The sequence below is a fragment of the Bactrocera latifrons genome, unplaced genomic scaffold (genome assembly GCF_001853355.1).
Source record: "Bactrocera latifrons isolate USDA-ARS-PBARC rearing strain unplaced genomic scaffold, ASM185335v1 scaffold_136, whole genome shotgun sequence".
Lineage (NCBI taxonomy): Eukaryota > Metazoa > Arthropoda > Insecta > Diptera > Tephritidae > Bactrocera > Bactrocera latifrons.
Window position 1 is genome coordinate 128,971 of NW_017534808.1, and position 21,200 is coordinate 150,170.

The window sequence follows — 21,200 nt, forward strand, 5'->3', positions numbered from 1 at the left end:
AATGAGTCATCAAGAAAGAAGCACCCTAAAAATTATTGAAATGTTGATGATAATATTTCAAATATTTGTACACAAAGTGCACTGCAACTTACTAGCGTCAACAAATATAAAGTTCGAAATGCTTATCTCTGCGCCTACGTGTCTTTCCGATCGTCAATCAATGCATGAGGCGAAATCTTTACCAACCGGCGAAATTATTTCAGCATATAATTTTACTTATTAAAACATTTATGTGACAAAATGGAAATATTTCATATACCGTTACATATATGCAGACACGCATCTGCTGTAGCCCTATCGGTTTGTTGCCGGCTTTATCAGCAACCAGTAAACTTGTGCGTTTCGATTAGAAAACACCGCGAGACGAAAAGCTAAAAGTAGAGTACGAGTATCGTCTATGCGAGCTAAATAGCACACAAATATATATATGTACTATGTACATATGTGCGCACATAAAACATTTAAATTTTAAATAGTTTTTGCTTTGTTTCTCTGACAGTGCGCGCAACACGCCGGCAGCGCTGCCTCGTCTGCACACACACACACAGAAATAAATAAATTTTTATAGCGACAAAGTGCTGGCCAGCAATGCATAATGTCTGACTTATTCTAACTATACGCTGACAGTGAGTTATGTGATTGTAGAACGACGCGACAGCCACGCCGACAGCGCTGCGAACGGCCACTGCTTGAGCACAACTCAACTGCATATATAGATAAAAATGTGGCGTTTGTGGCTTTAATTTGGTGTGTGTGAGCGGTGCGCGCATTTCTAGATTTTCAGTTGGAATTCTGAATCGGCCGGTTACGGTTTATTATTGCTCTCATCCAGTGAAAGCGCAAACATATAAGAAGGACACGCAGTTTTGTATTATCCCTGACGTTCGAACTATAATTTGTAATTACAATTTGTGCATTTAAAATGGTGCAACCGTCGAATTCTGTTAGGTGAGTGAACGTGTGTGTGTATTTGGTTTTTTGTGGCATAGTATCCAGGGCGTATGAGTATTATTAACGCCAGTGACCAGTAACGTATTCCAGTGGTATGAGTACTGTATAAGAAATTATAATGTTAAAACAAAGAACTCGAGAATCCAAACAGTTGCAAATTGTGGTTAAAGCCGTGATTAATAAATTATTAATTCAAAATACACAAATATGTATGCGTGGGTGTGCAGTGGAGTGCGTCAAATTAGTTCAAGTATATTACATGTTGCAACAGAGTGTAGTAGTTTTGTTTATCTAACGGTTATTTGTATTATAGGCGATACTAATCGAGATAGGTATGGAGTTATATATATATATAAATGATCAGGCTGACAAAACGATTTAAATTGCGAGTGAAATCAAGAGATCACAGTAGCAAAGGACATCTGTATGATAAACATTTTGTAAGAGTGTGCGTGACCCCATCGCGTAAATGGCTTAACATATATATTTTCCAAACCCTTTCGGATAAATGGACGTAACTTACTGAGGAGAAGATCTACAGAACTTTTTTATACATTGCGGAAATTGATTAAATCAGATGATAACCACGCCCACTCCCCATATAACGATAACGTTGTTCCTACAGTCTCCTCTATTCAGTGTCAATAAGAATTTTGTGTACTTGCGATCTACCGTTTTGCACATTACTTTATCACGTTTACGGATGTTAGTCGCACACTATTCTTGGCAATCTCGTCCACTATTTCGTTGCCCTCGATGCTCAGTAGAAGTGAAGTTGCTTACTTCTGCCAACGTTTTCCACTGCTGTTCTGCTTTCCAAAATACTTCTGGCAGATATGTGGTACGAGTTCACTGCCTTGATTGCTGCTTGTCTGTCTACGTAGATGTTGACTCTGGAATTGCTTGCAGGAGCGAGGTCAGCTCCCCGGCTTTTACAGTAGCAAAGACTTCAGCTTGGAATATACGGCAGTGGTCCGGCAACTTAAAAGGTTGCCTTATGCCTAACTCTGGACAGCATATTCCCGCACGAACTTCATTCTCCATTTTCGAGCCACGTTTAGAGTATTGCGTGTAGCTAACATATATACGCCAGTCGTGTTTTCCTATGTTCACCAAGGTGATATAAAAATTGGACAATGGGTGTGGTACTCACCTTTAGATGAAGACCTATACTACTAACTACGAACTACTTGACTATTATTTACTCCGAAATTGGGTGAAATTCGATGACCTTCACGCCAAAACTTCTCATAGAACAATCTTTTAACTTCAGTCTGATTATTTCACTTGAAAGTATTCAAATCAAATATAAATGAAGTTTGCAGAATAAAACTTTGCACAAATAGCGCTCTCAAGGAATTAAATTTAACGTTCAAAAAATTCCGAAATCATAAAATAACTTTTCATGGGCCCAGACAGCAAATTCATTTGGCTGATTTTTTACCGAATTTTTGCAATAGCATATGCAATAGAAAATAAAAAGAAGATATCAGCCAATGTATGAGATCTAGTTTTGAAATTCAGGTAGCATATTTTTGTGCTGATAGCATGCTCTTGTGCCAAAAATGAGTAAAATGTGGTCAATATTTTCTAAAAATATACCTAAAATAAATATTTTCTAACTTCCTGTTGACTTTATGCCGCTTCTATCAATAAATGTATAGAAATCTTAATTAATAAAATTAAGAAACAACCTCTTTCTAATAACAATTTATGTACTTGCTAAATATGAATAAAATGAGGGCCCTTCCTCTAAATAAACATTTTGAAATATTTGCTTGACTTAATACCTTAAATTTTTATCAATCTAGCCATCGAGATTTAACCGATATTTCATAAATTATGAAAGAACCTTTGAGCTACATATGCACACAAGCATAAAAAGGCTTTATGTTCCTAAATCCTATCAATTTATTAGATTGATTACTAGCAACTGTGTTGTCAGATAATCAGTAAGACTAACATTGTATAGACACTTAGCCTGAATTTATTTATTAAGCTCAAAGTCGAAATCGACAAATAACTTAAGCTTAAAATTATCTACTCCACCCCATCATAAATTACATTTTATTCAGTCTCTTTGTTTCAATTCCTAAAAACACTATCACTACTGATAAGAGCAAAAAGGGAAAGCTTATTATACGAGAGTGAAAAAAATAAAACAAATGAATACCTAGGAAAATAAAAATATGTAGATATAGATATAGATAGATATATAATACATATATACAAACTAAGAGTGTATATCGCATACAATATACATACAAATTATATATCTATTTCAAATCAGCTATTGCTCATTATAACTGTGTTATATTTACTACATAGTGAACAATTATGAAGTGTTAAGGCTCAACGACTATCAGAGCTGATATGAACATCTTATCGCTAATAATAATGGTTTTCATACGAGAATATATATAGGGAATTGCATTTCTGAGTTCAGAAGTCGTGACATTTGAGAGATTTTGATGGGAGGTGTACAGTTTCTTATCAGTTACAGCGAGTAGATTTTTGGTATCAGCTTTGGTGGTAAAATAGAATGCACAAAGTGCTCAATTGCTATAAGAATGTGAGCAATTAGACCGAAAAAGCTTATAGGGATACAAAATAATCAGCTAAAAAATATTATATTTTGTACTCCACTGAACAGTTATTATTATATAACCTATATAAACTTAATCTACTTTTGCGTAAAGCTTTCATTTGAACATACTAATTTTTGTAATAATTACCGAAGTATTTATTGCGTTATACATATACATAGAAGTACGTACTTACGGCACATATGTATAACTTATTTGTATGTGCTTCTAAGTAATTACATATCGATAACTTGTAATTAGATCCACGCATAGCCTTCACTTGCCGCGTCCAATGCCTACAATTGCTTACATATTAATCTAGTCTTTAGCTCAAGTTCAATGCGATTTTAGCGCGAAATTACAGTTATCTAACAAAACACTAATCACTAGCATTGACATTGGAAACCCCTTCCCTTTTAGCATACAGTTTGCAATTACCCATTATTACGTTTATCACTTTTATTTTATAACTAATAATACGAAACGAAATTGTTGCTGTTTGATGAACCGGAGCAGTAGCAACATGAGTTGTATGTGATGTACGTTTGTATACGCAGTACGCAGGCGCAAACTAGCATGCATAAATCCACATACAAGTAGAACCACTTATACTATACTATATACTTATATGTTTACCAGTCCAAATTATTGCTAATATAGCTAATAAATTTAATTTATGTCTATAAACATACTTATTTAAATTAGAAATATTCATGCTAAATACAGTTGTTTGATTTATAGCACTATTACGATTTTCAGCTACATTCAGTTGAGTTGAAGTTGAAACAATACATCTTCAGATTAACACACCTATGGTTATACAAATTTCGACTATTTTCAGTCGAAGTTTCACTGGTGTAGCCAACATAAAAAAGGCAGATTCGACAGCTAATTAAACAGCTAAACAAATTTTAATTAATTTAATTTTTTAGATTACTTATTGATCATGAAAAGGTGAATAATTATTAAGTGGTTACATGGGTTCCTCGAGTAAGGAACAGTCCTTTTTAACAATTTTTTTCCCATAAAAAAATGAATTATTTTATTAAAATTTTTTATTGTTACAAACATACACCATTAATAAAGAAATTCTGAAATTTTTGTAAAAAAAATATTTTAAACTCGGCCATTGAGACGACATTTTCGGTGACTCCTCAGAAAAAATATGCGCCCCCCTGTTGGCACGATAACTTCTTAAAGGATCATCTGAAGTGAAAAATACGTGTTTTTGGTAAAATCTTAACATATAACTTGAACGAAGGGAAAAAACTGAAAATTTAAATTTTGGCAGATATTTTTGCAAAAAAGAATTAAAATTTCATTGAAATTTTTGCGAATTTTTTTCAAGCAGTTATAATCGAAAAAAATCAACCAAACCGTCAACCAAATCTTTAAGTATTGTATCTCCAAGACCTGTGTAAAATTTCATGAAGATCGTTTGAGCAATTTATCACTCAAATTCATGTTCTGATTCTAATAACAATTTCGGAACTTCAACCAAAATGTGGTTGAGTTGAAACCCGTAATAGAAGCCTTATGCTGCCGCGAAATACCCGGAAATATGATGATAACTGGTTCATTATGTATCTTCTTTGTAAATTTTTTAAGCTTTGGGTTCACACTTTGGTGACAAAGTAATTCTTCATACACCCCTATGCATAATGTTGTCAGTCCGCTTAGATATTTCGCTGTTACCAAAAGAGCGGTCTCTTATTCGCGTATATATTTACTTGATACGAATTTAAATGGGAGCGAAGCAAGATTACAATTCCAGTCCAATATTTTTTTACTCAGATACTCTATTACATTTTGCTGTTGAATACAATTTTCCAAGTCGAGATCAGTTATGCCGACACAACATGGCAGCATTAATATCGACTAAGAATAGATATGTCTTTTCTTAATAACCTAACTAACCTTCCAAACCCGTGAAATTTTCATTTTGATATTCCCGTTATTTTTTGAACACACCACGCACGGTCTGCCAAAGCAGCATTGCAACGTTGATGTTGACTAAAGCTGCCTGCCTTACATTTTTCAAAAAATATCGTTCTTCTACTATGTTTTCATATTGGGACAGTTAGCCTTAACACTGAGTGAGTTAGGTTGAACAAAAAACAAAACTAATTAAAAAGGGTTAAATTTATATCTAGGTTTATATAGTAAGTACACCACAGAAGCTACAAATGTAATATGTTTAAAAATAATTATTGTATCATTTTTCATATTTTGTGTTTGCTTTAAATGAGTCAGTCGCGAGCTCAATGAACCGCACCACTTGGCAATTTTGAAGTAAAACAAGTTAATTGACTCGATTTAATAACGAAAGCTAAAGGTTAATAGTAAATGATTCCGTGTATGATTAAAACATATAAATCTAAAATTAAAAAAAAGCTCGTCAGTTTTACAACAACAATAAAAAGCTGTTAGCTCTTAAATGACAACATGTAAATATTATCAGTCTTAAATTTTAATTACTTTTAAAACAATTTTTTTTGCATGTCACTGAGCAAAGCCTTTGATTTTTTTTTATAAAATTGTAATATGAGGAAAAAGTAGTTTAACAGAAATTACTTGATTACGAATTGTTTGTAAATAATTATATGTACATTAACTGATCTAATAAGTGGTTGTCTGATAAATGAACTTGCTTAAATAACCAGAAATAAAATTTGTGATGATTCTGAGATACAAAAAAAATATATTTATTAATTTAATATATTTTATCGGCTATATATATGCCAAAAGCTTCACATTTCCTACTTACAGATGCAAAACGGATTAACGGACGCTTATTTGCTAAACGCTAGTTCATCTCCTATTAAAGACAAGCAACAGTTGTCGGCAAATAATAGGCAAAAACTATTTATTTACAGAAATTTGTAAATTCTATGAGAACTGGGATTACTTTGTTTATTCACATTTATTATAAAACAAAAAAATTTTTCATTGGCTTTTAATGCGATTAACGATTAATGTTCATTTCCTAATAGACTTTATACTATAACACATTTGACTTAGTTACGCTTATTAGGTTAGAAAAGATACAGCCTACTTGCCATATACCATATACTATTATGAACAAAAAATAGTAAGACTTTATTCATAATTTTAAAATTATTAATTTATTCTCCAAAATTGTATCATCCCTCTTAAAGTAATATGCTTGGCCTCAAAACACTTGTGCCAACGTTTTGTCCAATACTCAAAGCAGTTGTTCAACGCAATGTCCAGAATAGCTTTCAAAGCGTGTCACGTTTGATGCCTTCAATTAACTCAAAACGGTTTCCCCGGAGCGGTCAGAGTTTGTTGAATAGCTAGAAGTCCCATGGAGCTAAATCAGGCGAATGTTGTGGCACGAAATTGGTTGAACATTTGGCGAAAAACTTACAGAGAATCAATTCAGTGTGAGACGGTGTATTATCGTAGTGCAAAAACCAAAAGTTGCTGGCTCATAATTCCGGCCTAGTTTTACAAATAACCTTCTTTGTTGATAGCCGGTCGCAAGGAATTCGAAGTGCACTACGCCTCGATAATCGAAAAAAACAGTCAACATAATTAACATACTATATAACGATATTCGGCCTCATCGCTAGTAATAATACGTTTCATAACATCCTGGCAGACGTTAATGCAACGCTGTTTTTCGAAATATTTGAGTGATTTTAGAACCAATCGTGATTTCACTTTTCTTAGACCCAAATGATCTTTCAAAATGTTTTCCACTGATTCTTCCGATATTCAAACGATGTCAGTAAGATATTTATTTCTTAATCGACGAATCTTAAAGCAACAATTCCATTTTTTATTGACGTGTTGATCATCAATTGATGTTGCTGGCCGTCCTGGACGTGGTTCGTCGTCAACGCGTTCTCGACCCTTTTTGTATAATTTGTACCAATCAAAAAAACTTGCTCGCGAATGGAACTTTTTTGTTGAATAATTTCACTCATCGTAAAAATCGCCGAGTGTATATTATGTACTTCAAAAACACAAACGTACACTAAACGATAATGATTATTTTGATGACACATTTGGCATAGATGTCGGCGAATGGGTTCCACACAAAATTTTCAATTAAAAAGTCCTTCTATTCTTTACAAACAATATTATTATATATTATATATAATATTATTATATGTACATATATTTAGAAGAGTACCAACGTGTTGAATAGCCAAATGCCCTAACTCCATAAGAGGCACGGCTAGTGTGACAACCTAAAAACAAGCAACTTTTGGAAATTTATAAAAATTATGAAAAAATGTTAAATGAAAAAAAAAAAAAGTTTGGCATCAATTGTTTCATAATATAGTATGTATATATGTATATGCTGGCATACATATGTATATTAAGAATACACAGTAAATGCTGAAGAAAAAAAATTAAAGTAATTTTCGAACTACTCATAATATCTCCTGCTTAATTGACCTTCTCCTTGGTTGAAATCGAAAAAAAATTCTGTCTAGATGATATTGTCTGTCAAAACAAAAATAAAAATTTACTAAATGCCAGCGTTTAAAAAAATGGATTTCACGCAGAGTGTTCGTTTTAGGTCCTTTTTGACCTACAAAAACTCGGTTTTTATCCCATCAAAAACTAATTATTGTATAGGAACATAGTATGCTATAAAACATATTAGAAAACTGAAGTTTTGAAAAAACGTGTATATAGATAAAATAATGGAGTTAAATTAGTAAACTGAGTGAATACCCTCTAGAAGGCTGTAACTCAAAAACATTACAGAAGTATTCATTAAACATTTTAGTGTTTTGTTATAAACGAAATAGGGGGAAAAAATTTAAATCGTTTTGTTTTTTTATTTTAACATTAACACGGGGAATAACTTCAATTAGCACTACTTCTTATACAAAGGTCAACAGTTTAAGCTTTGGCAACGTAAAAAAAAAACAAAGCTGTTAATGATATACTAGTAAAACATTATGTATCAATCAAAGTCTGTAGGAAGCTCTTTGGAGGTTTTTTAATATTATTTACGTTAGTTTTAAGTTTATTTTCTAAAAATGTTAAGCCTTTTCTGGCATATCAAAAAATCTTATCGTAATAATTGATACGAATAAGAATTATTCTAACTAAAATTTACAATTTTAAAGCACAACCGATAACCTTGCTTTTTGTTTTAAGTTAATACATTGTCTGCTATGTAAATTAACAACTAATATGTGGCTGATCAAAGTCAGCTTAATGCCATAAATACTTTGTTATTTACATAATTTTTACTCTTATTTACATATTCACTTTTCAAACACATTTCTATTATGTCTCTTAATTACTTAAACACATTATTTTGATACAAAGTGATTACAGTAAATCGTTTTCTTGATTTTCCTCACAGCGCCAACAGCGCCGGCAGCACAAACAGCAATAACAATAAAAACAACATTGATATTTACAATATAGTGATCTTGGTGTTAGACATAGCGCTGTTGATGTTTAAATTCTGGGTTGCGATAATCGAGTCGGTAGTTAAGACATTTGTGCCACAAGAGATTGATGTCAAAGGTCAAACTGTACTTATCACAGGCACCGGACATGGCATTGGCAAAGAGCTCGCCCTGCAGTACAGCGCACTTGGCGCTAAGCTTATCTGCTGGGATGTGAATGAGGAAGCCAATCAGCAGACAGTCAAGGACATCAAGGCTTACGGTGGGGAGGCGTACGCTTATACGTGAGTTTAGTATTGTTTATATATRAATTGCGCTTATTTAGATACAAATGCCTCATAAAGGTGCGATGTAACGAAACGCGATGCGATCAACGCCTTGGCTGAAAAGGTCAAGAAAGAGCATGGCTTTATCAATATTGTTGTAAATAATGCTGGTATTATGCCCTGCCATCCAATGCTTGAACACACCGAAACTGAGATTAGAACTATGTACGAGATTAATGTGCTGGCGCACTTTTGGGTGAGTAAATATATAAGAGTATATATCATATAAAGAAGTTCAAGTGGAAAAGATAGGCTCCAAAACTGTTGAACTGTTCTTAAAGGCGAATTTAAAACGATTTTTGAGTTTTTCTTCCGTCCAACTTTCTTTAATTTAATTGAAATTTTCTGCAGACGTGATTTTCTAAAGACCTATCGATTTTTAGTGTAGAATACCAGATATATAGAAGTTTGAGTTTTTACAGTGCCCATAGTAAATATATTCCGAAAATATGAAGTTAGACATCTAGTAGGTTTGTTGTATACTCTTGAATATCCCGGGGCACTGGAGGTTTCTACGAAAACGTCGTTGGATTGGTGACGAGTAGATGGTATAAATCAGTTGTGTTCTTTCTGCTCTGTAACTTTACATGCTTCTTAGTTTTCCCTTGGACCCATAAGGGTGTTATTTAACTGATTTCTTATAATATTGCCTACAACGTTGCTATCTTTCCTTCTTAATGATGAATATTCGTCATAAAAGTAAAAATCTTTTAGAATAAACGTTCGAAAAAGTTTCAAACTTTCGCCGAATATTTTTCAAGATCTGAAAAAAAACGATCACTGCGTTTTTTATATGTAGTTCGACTGCTTATAGAGTAGAAGAAAGTTCGATTATCGACCGTTTCATGCCGTTTGTAGACCAGCTTTTCCATTATGGTAAAAAGAAAGATGATTTAATTCAAGCTAAGTCGGGGCTTCTTATAAACAAACCATTGTTAGGTGAAAGCTTAAAGCATGTAGAACCTTCTACAAATATGCATAATACGAAAGTGACTCCGTCTGTAGCCACCGCCGTTCTCACAACAGTCAGGATTTCCGACCAAGAACATTCAACTCGGATGCCCACAACCTCAGAAATATTCACTACTACAATAACAAGAAGAGAGATATAAATTTATATACCTTTATAAATATACATTTTTTACTTTTTCTTTCAGATCATTCAAGCCTTTCTCCCAGAAATGTTGGCCCGCAATGAAGGACACTTTGTCGCTTTGTCATCGTGTGCTGGTCTCTTCGGACTACCCAACTTAGTGCCATATTGCGGTACAAAATTCGCTGTGCGCGGTCTAATGGAGGTAAGTAATAAAATACTAGCCATTATCGAGCTTATTTCGCCAAAGAAGTACAGCTAATAAGCCACGCTTTTAATTTTGATCTACTTTCAGGCGCTGAGCGAAGAATTGCGACACAAGAACCCACAGAATAATGTGAGTACTTACATTTCCATTCACAATTAATTTATTTTCATAATGTTGTATAAATTCTCTTCGTCAATTCATATTTTCAGATCAAATTTACCACCATCTATCCATACATGGTCGATACCGGTCTCTGCAAGCGTCCACGCTACCGCTTCCCCAGTCTGTTCAAACTGGTCAAGCCCACAGACGCAGCAGCGAGTATCATTCGGGCACAACGCACCAGCCTAGAGCACGCCAGTATTCCACGTGATTATTTGTATTTGGAGAAAATTGGACGTTTGCTGCCACGTAATGCTATGCGTTTAATTGATAGCTTCCTCGATGTGGGTGTTGACTCAGATAAATGAAGGAGGATGTTGGAAATTCTATAAGTGATAAGTGATTTTTCATAACAAAAGTGTATCGTTAGGCCGCATTTATATGCCATTTTGTTTTTCTTCATAAAATACCAAAAATATAGACCTTTAAGTAACGCTGTACTTAGTATATATGTATCATAAATATATATGTACATCTATACATAATTTTTTTTAATACTTTTTTAAATTGTATTCGAGTGCGAGAGAAAAATAAAACAAACAAAAAATAAAATAAAAAAATTGTGTTTATGTTTTTGTGGCAGCAGTAGTATTCATGTTTCCTCTTCCCCAGTGAAATCGAAATATTAATTATATATTCTTATAAAAAATTATCATCAATTTCAAGCTTTTCTTAAGGTAAAGAGAGAAGTAGAGGACAGCAAAAAGAACTACGAACCTTAAATCAACCCTAATTATCCAACTTCATTAGCTAATGACTTGCTACAGTATAGTCCTATATTCGAACCCACTTAAAATGGAATGAGCAACATATCACTGAACAGCCTCAAATATAACCATCAGCTCGCTTAGTTTTAAATAAACTTAAAGTTCTGCCTTGAACAACCATATTCAATAAATAAAGATATGTTAACAGAAGGGTTCAAGTACTATAATTATTTAGTACAATTCTTAATCATTGCTCAAAACACTTAAACAAGCTTTTGTTCGTATGAAGTCTGTTCCCCTTCATGCATGACGCAAGATAAAGCGTTCACCAAATTCCTAATTCAATAAATAGACTGCTTTGTTGGGTGAATAACACGTGGGGTCGTCTTGTTGGAACCCACATCGACATCTTCCAATTCAGCCACAAAAATGCTTATTCATATCTCTATATCGTTCTCCATTGACTGTACATTATGGCCAGCTTAATTTTTGAAGAAATATGGACCAATGATTCACTCATAGAGCCCACCAAACAGTGACTTTTTGAGCATTTAAGGGTGATTCAATAATGGCTTGTGATTTATCAGCACTCCCAAGGTCCAAACCTAAGGTGAGCTGCATTGCCAAACAAAATTTTTTTTGTAGAAATTGTTCACATTTCGTATTGGGCCAATTCTTCGAACGTACGAAGCGCTTGATGGTCATTCACGCACGATTATTGTTAATTCCAGAGTCTTAATTCCATCAGAGATCTATAATTTAAACGTTGCTTTGAATGATGTTGAAATTCACCACAAGTCGGCAGTTCTTTGAAATGTGATACTTGGGCTTTAACTTCATTTAAGGTAGGAATGTGATACATTTAAAACTTCAACTTCATACGAATTTTTTCGTATGCTTGATTTCAATCACTTATTCAGCTTAAGACAACAATTGCTGAATAAAACGCAGGAAACCAAAGCGCCTGGAAAGTTTGTTTGTACACATGTATATCATATATATTTAAAAGAAGTTGGTTGGTTACAGAAACATTTCGTTTTGTCAAGAACGTAGCAGGTTCAAGGCAGGGCTAACAACTATGCTCAATCGTTGCATCGGTATTCGCTTTAACGAAACATATAAACTTGCTGTCCTACCTTAACTCATTCAACAGTAATGTGGCAAATATTGTCCTACTTGCCAAAGTTATCATTACTTTTGCGAGCTGTTTTTGCATAAAACTTCCATGGAAACCGGAAAACTTTGTTGAAACAAAAGTAGGTTTGCATTTTGCTATTGTAGTATGTAGAGGAATTTTTGTGAAATACCGAATTAAGCAAAATGGGTGAGTTTGGTTCACTAAATTAAGAAAAACTGAAAAATACTTTTCAACTTTTTACTTTTCAAAATGTAAACGATAAGTGGAAAAAATTGAAAGAAAATTGCTTAAGTTAACTACAGCTGTAGGCTTAATGTATGAATATAGGAATGAGTTTTGAGAATGGAACACCAAAGTTGAAAAACAGGTTTATAAATATAATGAATATATTTAACTTTTTCTTCATTATTGGTGTAGACACCGAACTTGTGCGGTTATAGAGTTTACAACAGCGTGCCAGTCGCTCTTCCTTCTCGCTGTTTGGCGCCATTCGGACGCTTCTGTCTCAACTAGCTGAAATATGTCAATGTCGTCCTTTAACTAAATCATTAAAATTTCACGAAAACAAAGTAAACATTTAAATATACAAACATTATAAGATATCGTTTCCATAATCTGGAGCGTGGGTGTTCACCTCATAGTTCACCTAACACCCCTGAGCTAGAGTAAAATTTGAAACTATTTTAGTAATGCGGATTTCCGCTTTTATTCTTTCCTTAAGTTCTTAATATCCAGCTTCTTTTCAATGACAAAAAAAATAAAAATTAAAGAGTACGAAACAGACACCCATGGTCCACTTAAGGCAATTCGCACCTAATTTTAACGACTACAATATTGCAATTCTCCGTTCTCTTCCTGTGCTCTTGTCAAATGTTCTCTAGAGGAGCTGATATGTAGATTAGGCCTTTATTTAAAAATATTTGACATTAACATCTAATTTTCTTTTCTAACGCATTAGACTCGGAGAGTAAAATTCAACTTCGTTTTGGAATAAATTGTGATTGATATGTTACATAACGTAACCAATAAAAATCCAAAGAGGGTGTTTATTTTAAATAGTTTAAGGATTTCCTTTACCGTGTTTTGAAATCGTAATATTCGCATGTATAAAGGTAATGCCGGTGAAGGTAATCGTATACCTGTGTAAGCTGTCAATTTCCGTCATTAAATTTAGAAAAGGATGCTTTGCATAAAATATATGATTATAGACATATTACTTACAATTACAATTACAATTTACTCCTGGATAGAAATGTTTTTGATGATTGTGGTGAATGCTTACTCCATATATCTTCGTTCACCTTTTTACAATTTTATAAGAAGTTCATTTAAATTGCATACTTTTTTTATTTAGGAAATTTAGACTTTATTCCAGTGTTAGCAAAAAGTTTCCCAACAGGATTTTTGACTATTGGAGTGACGTGGCGTATCAGTGCCTTTTCATTGGTGGAAATGTGTTTTAAAGTAGTAACGTATACGCCACGTGTGCTCATATTTCAGCTGATATGTATTTTAATCAAGTAAATTGCAGTAAAAACAAGAAAAAACGTTAATTTCGGTTGCACCGAAGCTAAATACCCTTCAAAGGTGCATTTATGTTAGTAACTATATGTTCAGTTTATATGACAGCTATATGCTATAGTGAGCCGATCTGAACAATTTTTTCGGAGATTACATTGTTGCTTTAGAAAATTATCTATGCCAAATTTCGTGAATATGTCTTGTCAAATGTGAAGGTTTTCCATACAAGAACTTGATTCCGATCGTTCAGTTTATATGACAGCTATATGTTATAGTTAACCAATCTGAACAATTTCTTCGGAGATTACATTGTTGCCTTAGAAAACTATCTATACCAAATTTCGTGAATATGTCTTGCCAAATGTGAAAGTTTTCCATACAAGAACTTGGTTCCGATCGTTCAGTTTATATGGCATAGTGGTCCGATATCGGCAGTTCCGACAAATGAGTAGCTTCTTGAAGAGAAAATGGTGTTTGCAAAATTTCAAAACGATATCTTAAAAACTGAGGGACTAGTTCGTATATATACAGACAGACGGACAGACGGATAGACGGACAGACAGACAGACGGACATGGCTAAATCGAATCCGCTCAACATACTGATCATTTATATATATACTTTATAGGGTCTCCAACGCTTTCTTCTGGATGTTACAAACTTCGTGACAAAATTAATATACCCTGTTCAGGGTATAAAAAACTTTTGATAACCGTATTTGCCCACACTAGTGGTTTCTATTTATATACCATTAAGCTTAATTTCCCTTCACTCTATAAAAAAAAATTAATTATTGCCATTAATGTCTTACACCCACATTCTTAAACACACATTTTAAATAAGTTTTCATGTGATTTAATTAATGTTAAAGTTCGCTAATTAATTCACACACTCCTGAGCCAATTTCACAAAACGCCATTTACCAAAACACAACACCACTTCCGACTGCTGTTCACACCGAGTGTTGATAGCACTATTCTCCTATAGTGCAAATTAGTCGCAGAAAAAACGGCAAATGAAAAAGTTTCACTGAACGCAGAGTGTTATGCTTGCCACCAGGTGATGGTGTTAAGGCTGCTAGTGAAGTTTTGAAACTATGACACCACGAAACCAAGCACTTAAAGGCGCTGCACTAAAATCGTTAGCATTGCTGCACAGTAGAATGTGTGATACATATGTATGAATACGCTTGGAGTATCTCTCAGAAATTAGTGCTGTTTAGAAAGGATACTATAAGATAATCGAAGTTAGAAAACGAATGTATAAAATGTATCTGCATTAGGATGCGTTATAAAAAAAGAATATTTTTTTCTTCTTTCTTTCTCTGAAAAATAAGTGCTTAGACAGCCTAAGATATATTGTAAAAGGCAGGTCCTCCGCCTTTACAGTTTGCTTTTTTTATCATTAATAAAAATTAAATTTTTAAACTAAAATTTTTTAATAAAAATTTGAAGTTGGGTAGAAATAAAATTATTTTTTGGAAGGTTAAATTTCCAATAAAATTATGACTTTCCAGATTTTTTTTTTTAATTAAAATTAAAATTGAAATTTTAAGCACAATTTGTTTAATTAAATTTTTTAAACAAATATTTTTTAGTTATGTAGGGAAGTAGTTAATCCCTAAGGTGATTCTACTTGACTTTGATCAATAAAGCTAGACACAAGAGCCAATGCTGTCTACTTGTGTCCAAGTTATATTAATCGTAGCTTCCAAAGAAAAACATAAACGCAGCTTACAATTTAGATGCGTAATCTTTATTGGTCGCAGTTCGAATGAATCTGAATTCAAATTAACAGGGTACTTCAATAGTCAAATTGAGCAAAGTTAATATAAAAGGATCACAGTTATAAGTATTCAAACATTGAGTAAAACTGTGGTGAATTTAAAATGATCAAAAATGTAAACTTAACATAATGTAGCTTCTAACATTGTCAAGCTTTTAATAATTAACATAACTAACGAATAACATTGTAAAGCATTAATAGTTATAGCATCCGTGCATCCGGCTACAGTCGTTACAGTTAAATTTTTTAAATTTAATTTTTTCCAAACAATATTTTAATTTTGGAAACTCATAATTTTGTTGAACATTTAACGCTCTATAAAAATAATTTTATTTCTACCCAACTTATTGTTAATACGTTAAGCTGCTACACATCTTTTTGTAAAAATATTTTTTTTTAATATAGTAATGGAATTGATTAAAATATCAAAACTTGCAGTTTAATGAAGTCAACATGATTAATTAAAATTGTAGACATTTCTGTTGAATAGTACACACAAAGTTTAGGTTTCGATGGCGACCCTTATTAAAGATATTGAAAAAGATTTTTATTCGATATTGCTATTCTTCAAGATTTAGTAACGTTTGGTAATTAAATTTACATACTTTTAATTTCAATTGTAAAGAATAGATTTCGTGACCTTCAGATTCGATACTTTCATCCGTCTAACTAAAACCGATTTTTTAATATATGTCAAGTAATACTGAAATTACTGAGCGATCAACAGTGACAACTGCGATGCGGATTGTGGATTGTGTGTACATAAGATTTTATTAACAAAATGTTTCCATAGCGAACGAACTACCCTAATAGTAAAAGAATTACATTTCAAGGCATTTAATTTATTTTGTTGATAACAACATTGTTGGTAACCACGTCTTCGGTGTGTGAACATATAAGTACGTAAACACATATAAAATAAAAAGTAGTTTTTGTTGTAATTTTTGCTTTTTTGTATGGAATCAACAAATTAATAGCATTAGCCAAGCACTCGTTTTGAAGCTTTTAGGCGGCAGGTCTTTTCGAAAGCAAAGGTGCATGTAGCTTCCTATACATACTAACATACATCTATTTATCGACGGTTGGCGTAGAGGTGTGTGCACCAGCTAATAAAATCATTTAGTTCTGCTGCCATTCAACAGTCACGCTATACAAATGTCTTCATACGGAGAACTAGTATGCTATTTGAAAGAGGAGCAAAAGCGACTTCAAAGTATCAGGCATATATTTAACAGTTAGGCAGACAGACTTTCCACATATGAAGGCAGTTAGTATGTTGATTAGGCGGGAATTTGTAAGCTGGCGTGACTCTGCCATAAAGGCAAAGTTAGATATCAATCAAGCACAAATAGCGATACAATATGAACTTCGAAATATTCATACCCTCTGGCATGCATGTGTGGTAGAGCCTTGGTTTTGGGTTTTATTTAGGCGTTTTGTTGTCTGCTGTCTGTTGTCATTATTGCATGATTGACGCGCATTTAGTCAATATTTGGTATTGCTGTTGTCTATTACTTTGTTGACTCGAGAATTTTTATACGATTCGTATTTTTATGCTGATTTTTTCACTTGCGACATAAATGTAGACTTTGTAACTTTTTTTATTGTCTCTCTTGTTTTTTTTCATTCCTTTAGTGGTAACAAAGACAGCTTCAAGTGTGAAGGTGGCAGCCGGTGGTGGCGCCACTAACAATGGCAACAGCAACGGTGCTGCAAGAATGCCTCCCGCTGAGCCATCAGACGGCGCACGCTCACCAAAAATGGCTAAGGACAAGTCAGACGTCTCGGCGGGCAAGGAGAAGTCRGCATTGCTTACCAACAAATGTATACTGAGGACCATCACCGCGTTTCTGGCGAGCAACAAACGCAACTCCTACAATGCACAAATGCGCGCCAAACAGASRAAKAGGCGACGTCGYCAGCGCAAGATGGACGAGTTGAGCGGCAAAATAAABCCGAAATTGTTGGAGAATTTGCGCAAAAAGACAAAGTTCACCAAGTGAGTGCAAGTGCATAATTATAGAGTTGAAGTAATAAATGAAAAACATTTCAAACGCAATTATTGTAGTGAAAGAATTATATGTCTGCTACGTGACGTGGCGTATGAGTAACCTTTAATTAGGTCTAATTTTTGGAGATAAAGTTGTAAGTCTCGTCGTGAAAATTTCGAAAAAATTGCAGCAATTAAAAAAAAAAACATTTTATAGCATCGCTCATATTATATTATAAGTATTATCAAATGCCACATGTATGAGTAACTATTAATTAATGCAAAATAGTTGGTTATATATTTGTAACGTATACGCCCTGACGCCACCTATTCGCAGTTGATGTGTGTCCCCATGAAAACATACACTACATTTTTTTTTTAAATTTCTATCATAAACGCATTAAAAGCTAAATCGTATTAAAACTATTATGGTTGTGGGCAGTAGTATGAGTACGAGTAGTATCTATTTGAGGCACGATATCAAGGTTTATTCATATTCATTCCCACCGTACACAAAAAAGCATAAAATTGATTTCATATTTTTTAATAATTCTCATTTACATTTTCTAAAAAATTCTTACTTTACCTTTTATTTGTTTATTTTCAGAGATGAGGTCGATGCTTTGTGTCGAATTTATCGCAAACTCATATCGAATTGTCAATATTCAGCAAAAGCATTAGCCACCGGTAGTTCGACTGCGGCAATAGCAAAACCACATGCAACAGTGGAGGTAAAAATATACATAAAATTATTAAAAATAAACTAAACAATAAAAAACGTTAACTTCGGTTGCACCAAAGCTATAATACCCACAAATACAAAATATTCGTTACAAGAAGTTGTGATATCCGATCTGAACAATCTCATCGACGAATCCGACAAATCAACAGCTTTTTGATGGACTAGTTTACTTAACAGACAGACTGAAGGACGAATGGACAGATGGACACGGCTGAATCAACTCAGTTTGTCACGGTGATCACTCTGGTCAATAAATAGTAAATTCTTTAATTTAAATTTCGCGTAAAAACCCATTAATAGAGACTTTTCTATGTTGGTATGAGTCCCAACCACCAGGAATCGACGATTAATAGTCAGTGCTCTTACTGGCAGCGTTGGAATATCGGAAGGATCAGTGAAAACCATTTTGAAAGATCATTAGGGCCTAAAAAGTGAAAACACGATAGTCTCCAAAATCATTAAATTCTTTTAAAAACGTCTATGAAACAGTAATTTAAGACTACCAGGATGTCAAGAAGTGTATTATTAATAAGAATCAGTCTTAGATCAATCAACCGAATATCGTGGCAAAAGTGAGCCGAAGCCGACGGCCACACTGTCAACAAGAAATCTTATTTCGGCACCTATTCGTAAAAGGAGGCCGGAATCATGGATCAACAACTTTTGCATTTTACACCACGATAATGTATCACGGCATTGAGCATTGGTTATTCGTGACTTCTCGCTATTCAGCAAATGACCACTTCAGGGAAATCGTTTTGCCTCAATTGAAGCCATTACGCATAAATCGCTAAGCGCATAAACTGTTTCGAAGATTAAAAAAAAACGATGGTACAAGTGTACTAGCGCCACGAAGAATAAATTTAGTATTTTAAAATTAGGTTGTCGTACTATTTTTTATTGATAGGGTCTCCAAAGTTTCGTTCAGGATGTCGCAAACTTCGTGGCAAACTTAATATAGATACCCTATTCAGGACATAAAAAGTAATTCACTTAAGAAAAGAAAATTATTTTATTTTTAATCTATAATAAGTCTGTTACTATAACAATTTTCCCAATATATTCTTTGCTTTTAAAGGACCTTTTTCAACGTATTAATTTTTTATATATTTCGAACTGCTACAGGGCATTGATCGCATTGTGTTCCGTGAGCTGCTGCACAGCACATTCGATATTGTAACCGAAGAAATTCTCATGGAGCGTATATTTTGTTGTTGGGATCGCGCACATGAGGGCATGCCATTGCGTTTGGAGGGTTGGTTGACCGGCTTGTCGATATTCCTACGAGGCTCATTAGCCGAGCGCGCAAACTTTTGCTTTCGCGTCTACGATTTGAATAGTGATGGATTCATCACGAAGGACGAGATGTTTACATTGTTACGTAATTGCCTTATTAAACAACCCCAGGATGAAGATCCCGATGAGGGTGTTAAAGATTTGGTAGAGATTGTGTTGAAAAAATTCGACTTGGACAAGGATGGCAAGGTAAAAGAGACAATTTATTATAAAAAATAATTTATTATAAACAGATATATTCGGCTGTATATTTTCTGTTTTTGCACGGTGCTAAAATACTGTTTCAAAACTTATTTATCTGTATATTTTTGTTTGAAATATTGCAAAAAGCTTAATCGCTTACTGATTTGCAGGTTTCAATCGAGGATTTTATGGGCACTATTGAAACCGAGCCCTTGCTGTTGCAAGCATTCGGACAATGCTTACCTTCTGAGACGGCCACTGTTTCATTCTTTTCAACATTACAAATATAATATAAATTTTCAGTTGTGCTATTCAAATATATTAAAACAGATAGATATTAATGAATAAATGCACAAGAAAAAAATATCTTATATCGAAAATATTGAGTCCGACTAGGTTGGATACATACCAAAAGAAAAAAACATGATTTGAAAGAATATAATAGAGAGGCTCAATAACGGAATATTTGGCTTAGTATATTTCTCTATATATCGAAGCGGAAATTTATGTGAGAGACCTCTTGATGACAAAACCGGGCACAAATCTTTAGATATTATTAAAAAAAATTTAGATTTTTTTAAATGATATACTCCATAAGCTTGAATATTGGACCAACTGATATTTAGTCATTAATGCGCTCTAGTGGTAATCTTTATATGTTATATATAAACAATTTATATTAGAAAATAATTATTTTCAAACTTCTTTAAAAAGGTCTCTTCTAGTATGAAAAGCACGTCTTGCACAACCATTTCGTTTTTTTCCAACCTAGTCTTGGAATTCTGAGTGATGAATAAGAGGACGCATTCACCAGGTTATTAAACAGATAGAAGAGCGATCAACAAAGGTGGAATGCTAAAATGTTAGCAGATTACTGCTGCTTTATAATGAAAAAGTTAATATTTCATCATCTTCATTCGGAATATTTGGCTTAGTTTTTATATTGGAGTTATTCTGATTCGTTGTCATTTGTAAATATATAAAACACAAATTTGTCACATAGAGTAATTTTAAATTGCAAAACTCATAGTTTTGTAGGGACTAATAGTTGGAAGCGCGACTTTAATTTTTCCACAATTAACAGCTCATAAGTGGAGAGATTTTCGTCT

The 21,200-nt window shown here is 33.5% G+C and overlaps 2 protein-coding genes across 2 annotated transcripts; both read left to right on the top strand.

The window, feature by feature from the left end:
- Window positions 1-922: 922 nt before the first annotated feature.
- On the top strand, window positions 923-11,188 carry LOC108965189 (estradiol 17-beta-dehydrogenase 11). The gene is made up of 6 exons (XM_018927420.1): window positions 923-948; window positions 8,893-9,225; window positions 9,286-9,463; window positions 10,425-10,565; window positions 10,656-10,697; window positions 10,778-11,188. The coding sequence occupies exons 1-6, from the start codon at window positions 923-925 to the stop codon at window positions 11,036-11,038; spliced, it is 981 nt and encodes a 326-aa protein (XP_018782965.1). The 3' UTR covers window positions 11,039-11,188.
- Window positions 11,189-12,757: 1,569 nt separating this feature from the next.
- Window positions 12,758-20,381, top strand: LOC108965164 (EF-hand calcium-binding domain-containing protein 1-like). Its single transcript, XM_018927380.1, has 5 exons — window positions 12,758-12,761; window positions 17,516-17,879; window positions 18,478-18,601; window positions 19,738-20,097; window positions 20,262-20,381. The coding sequence occupies exons 1-5, from the start codon at window positions 12,758-12,760 to the stop codon at window positions 20,379-20,381; spliced, it is 972 nt and encodes a 323-aa protein (XP_018782925.1).
- Window positions 20,382-21,200: the final 819 nt, after the last annotated feature.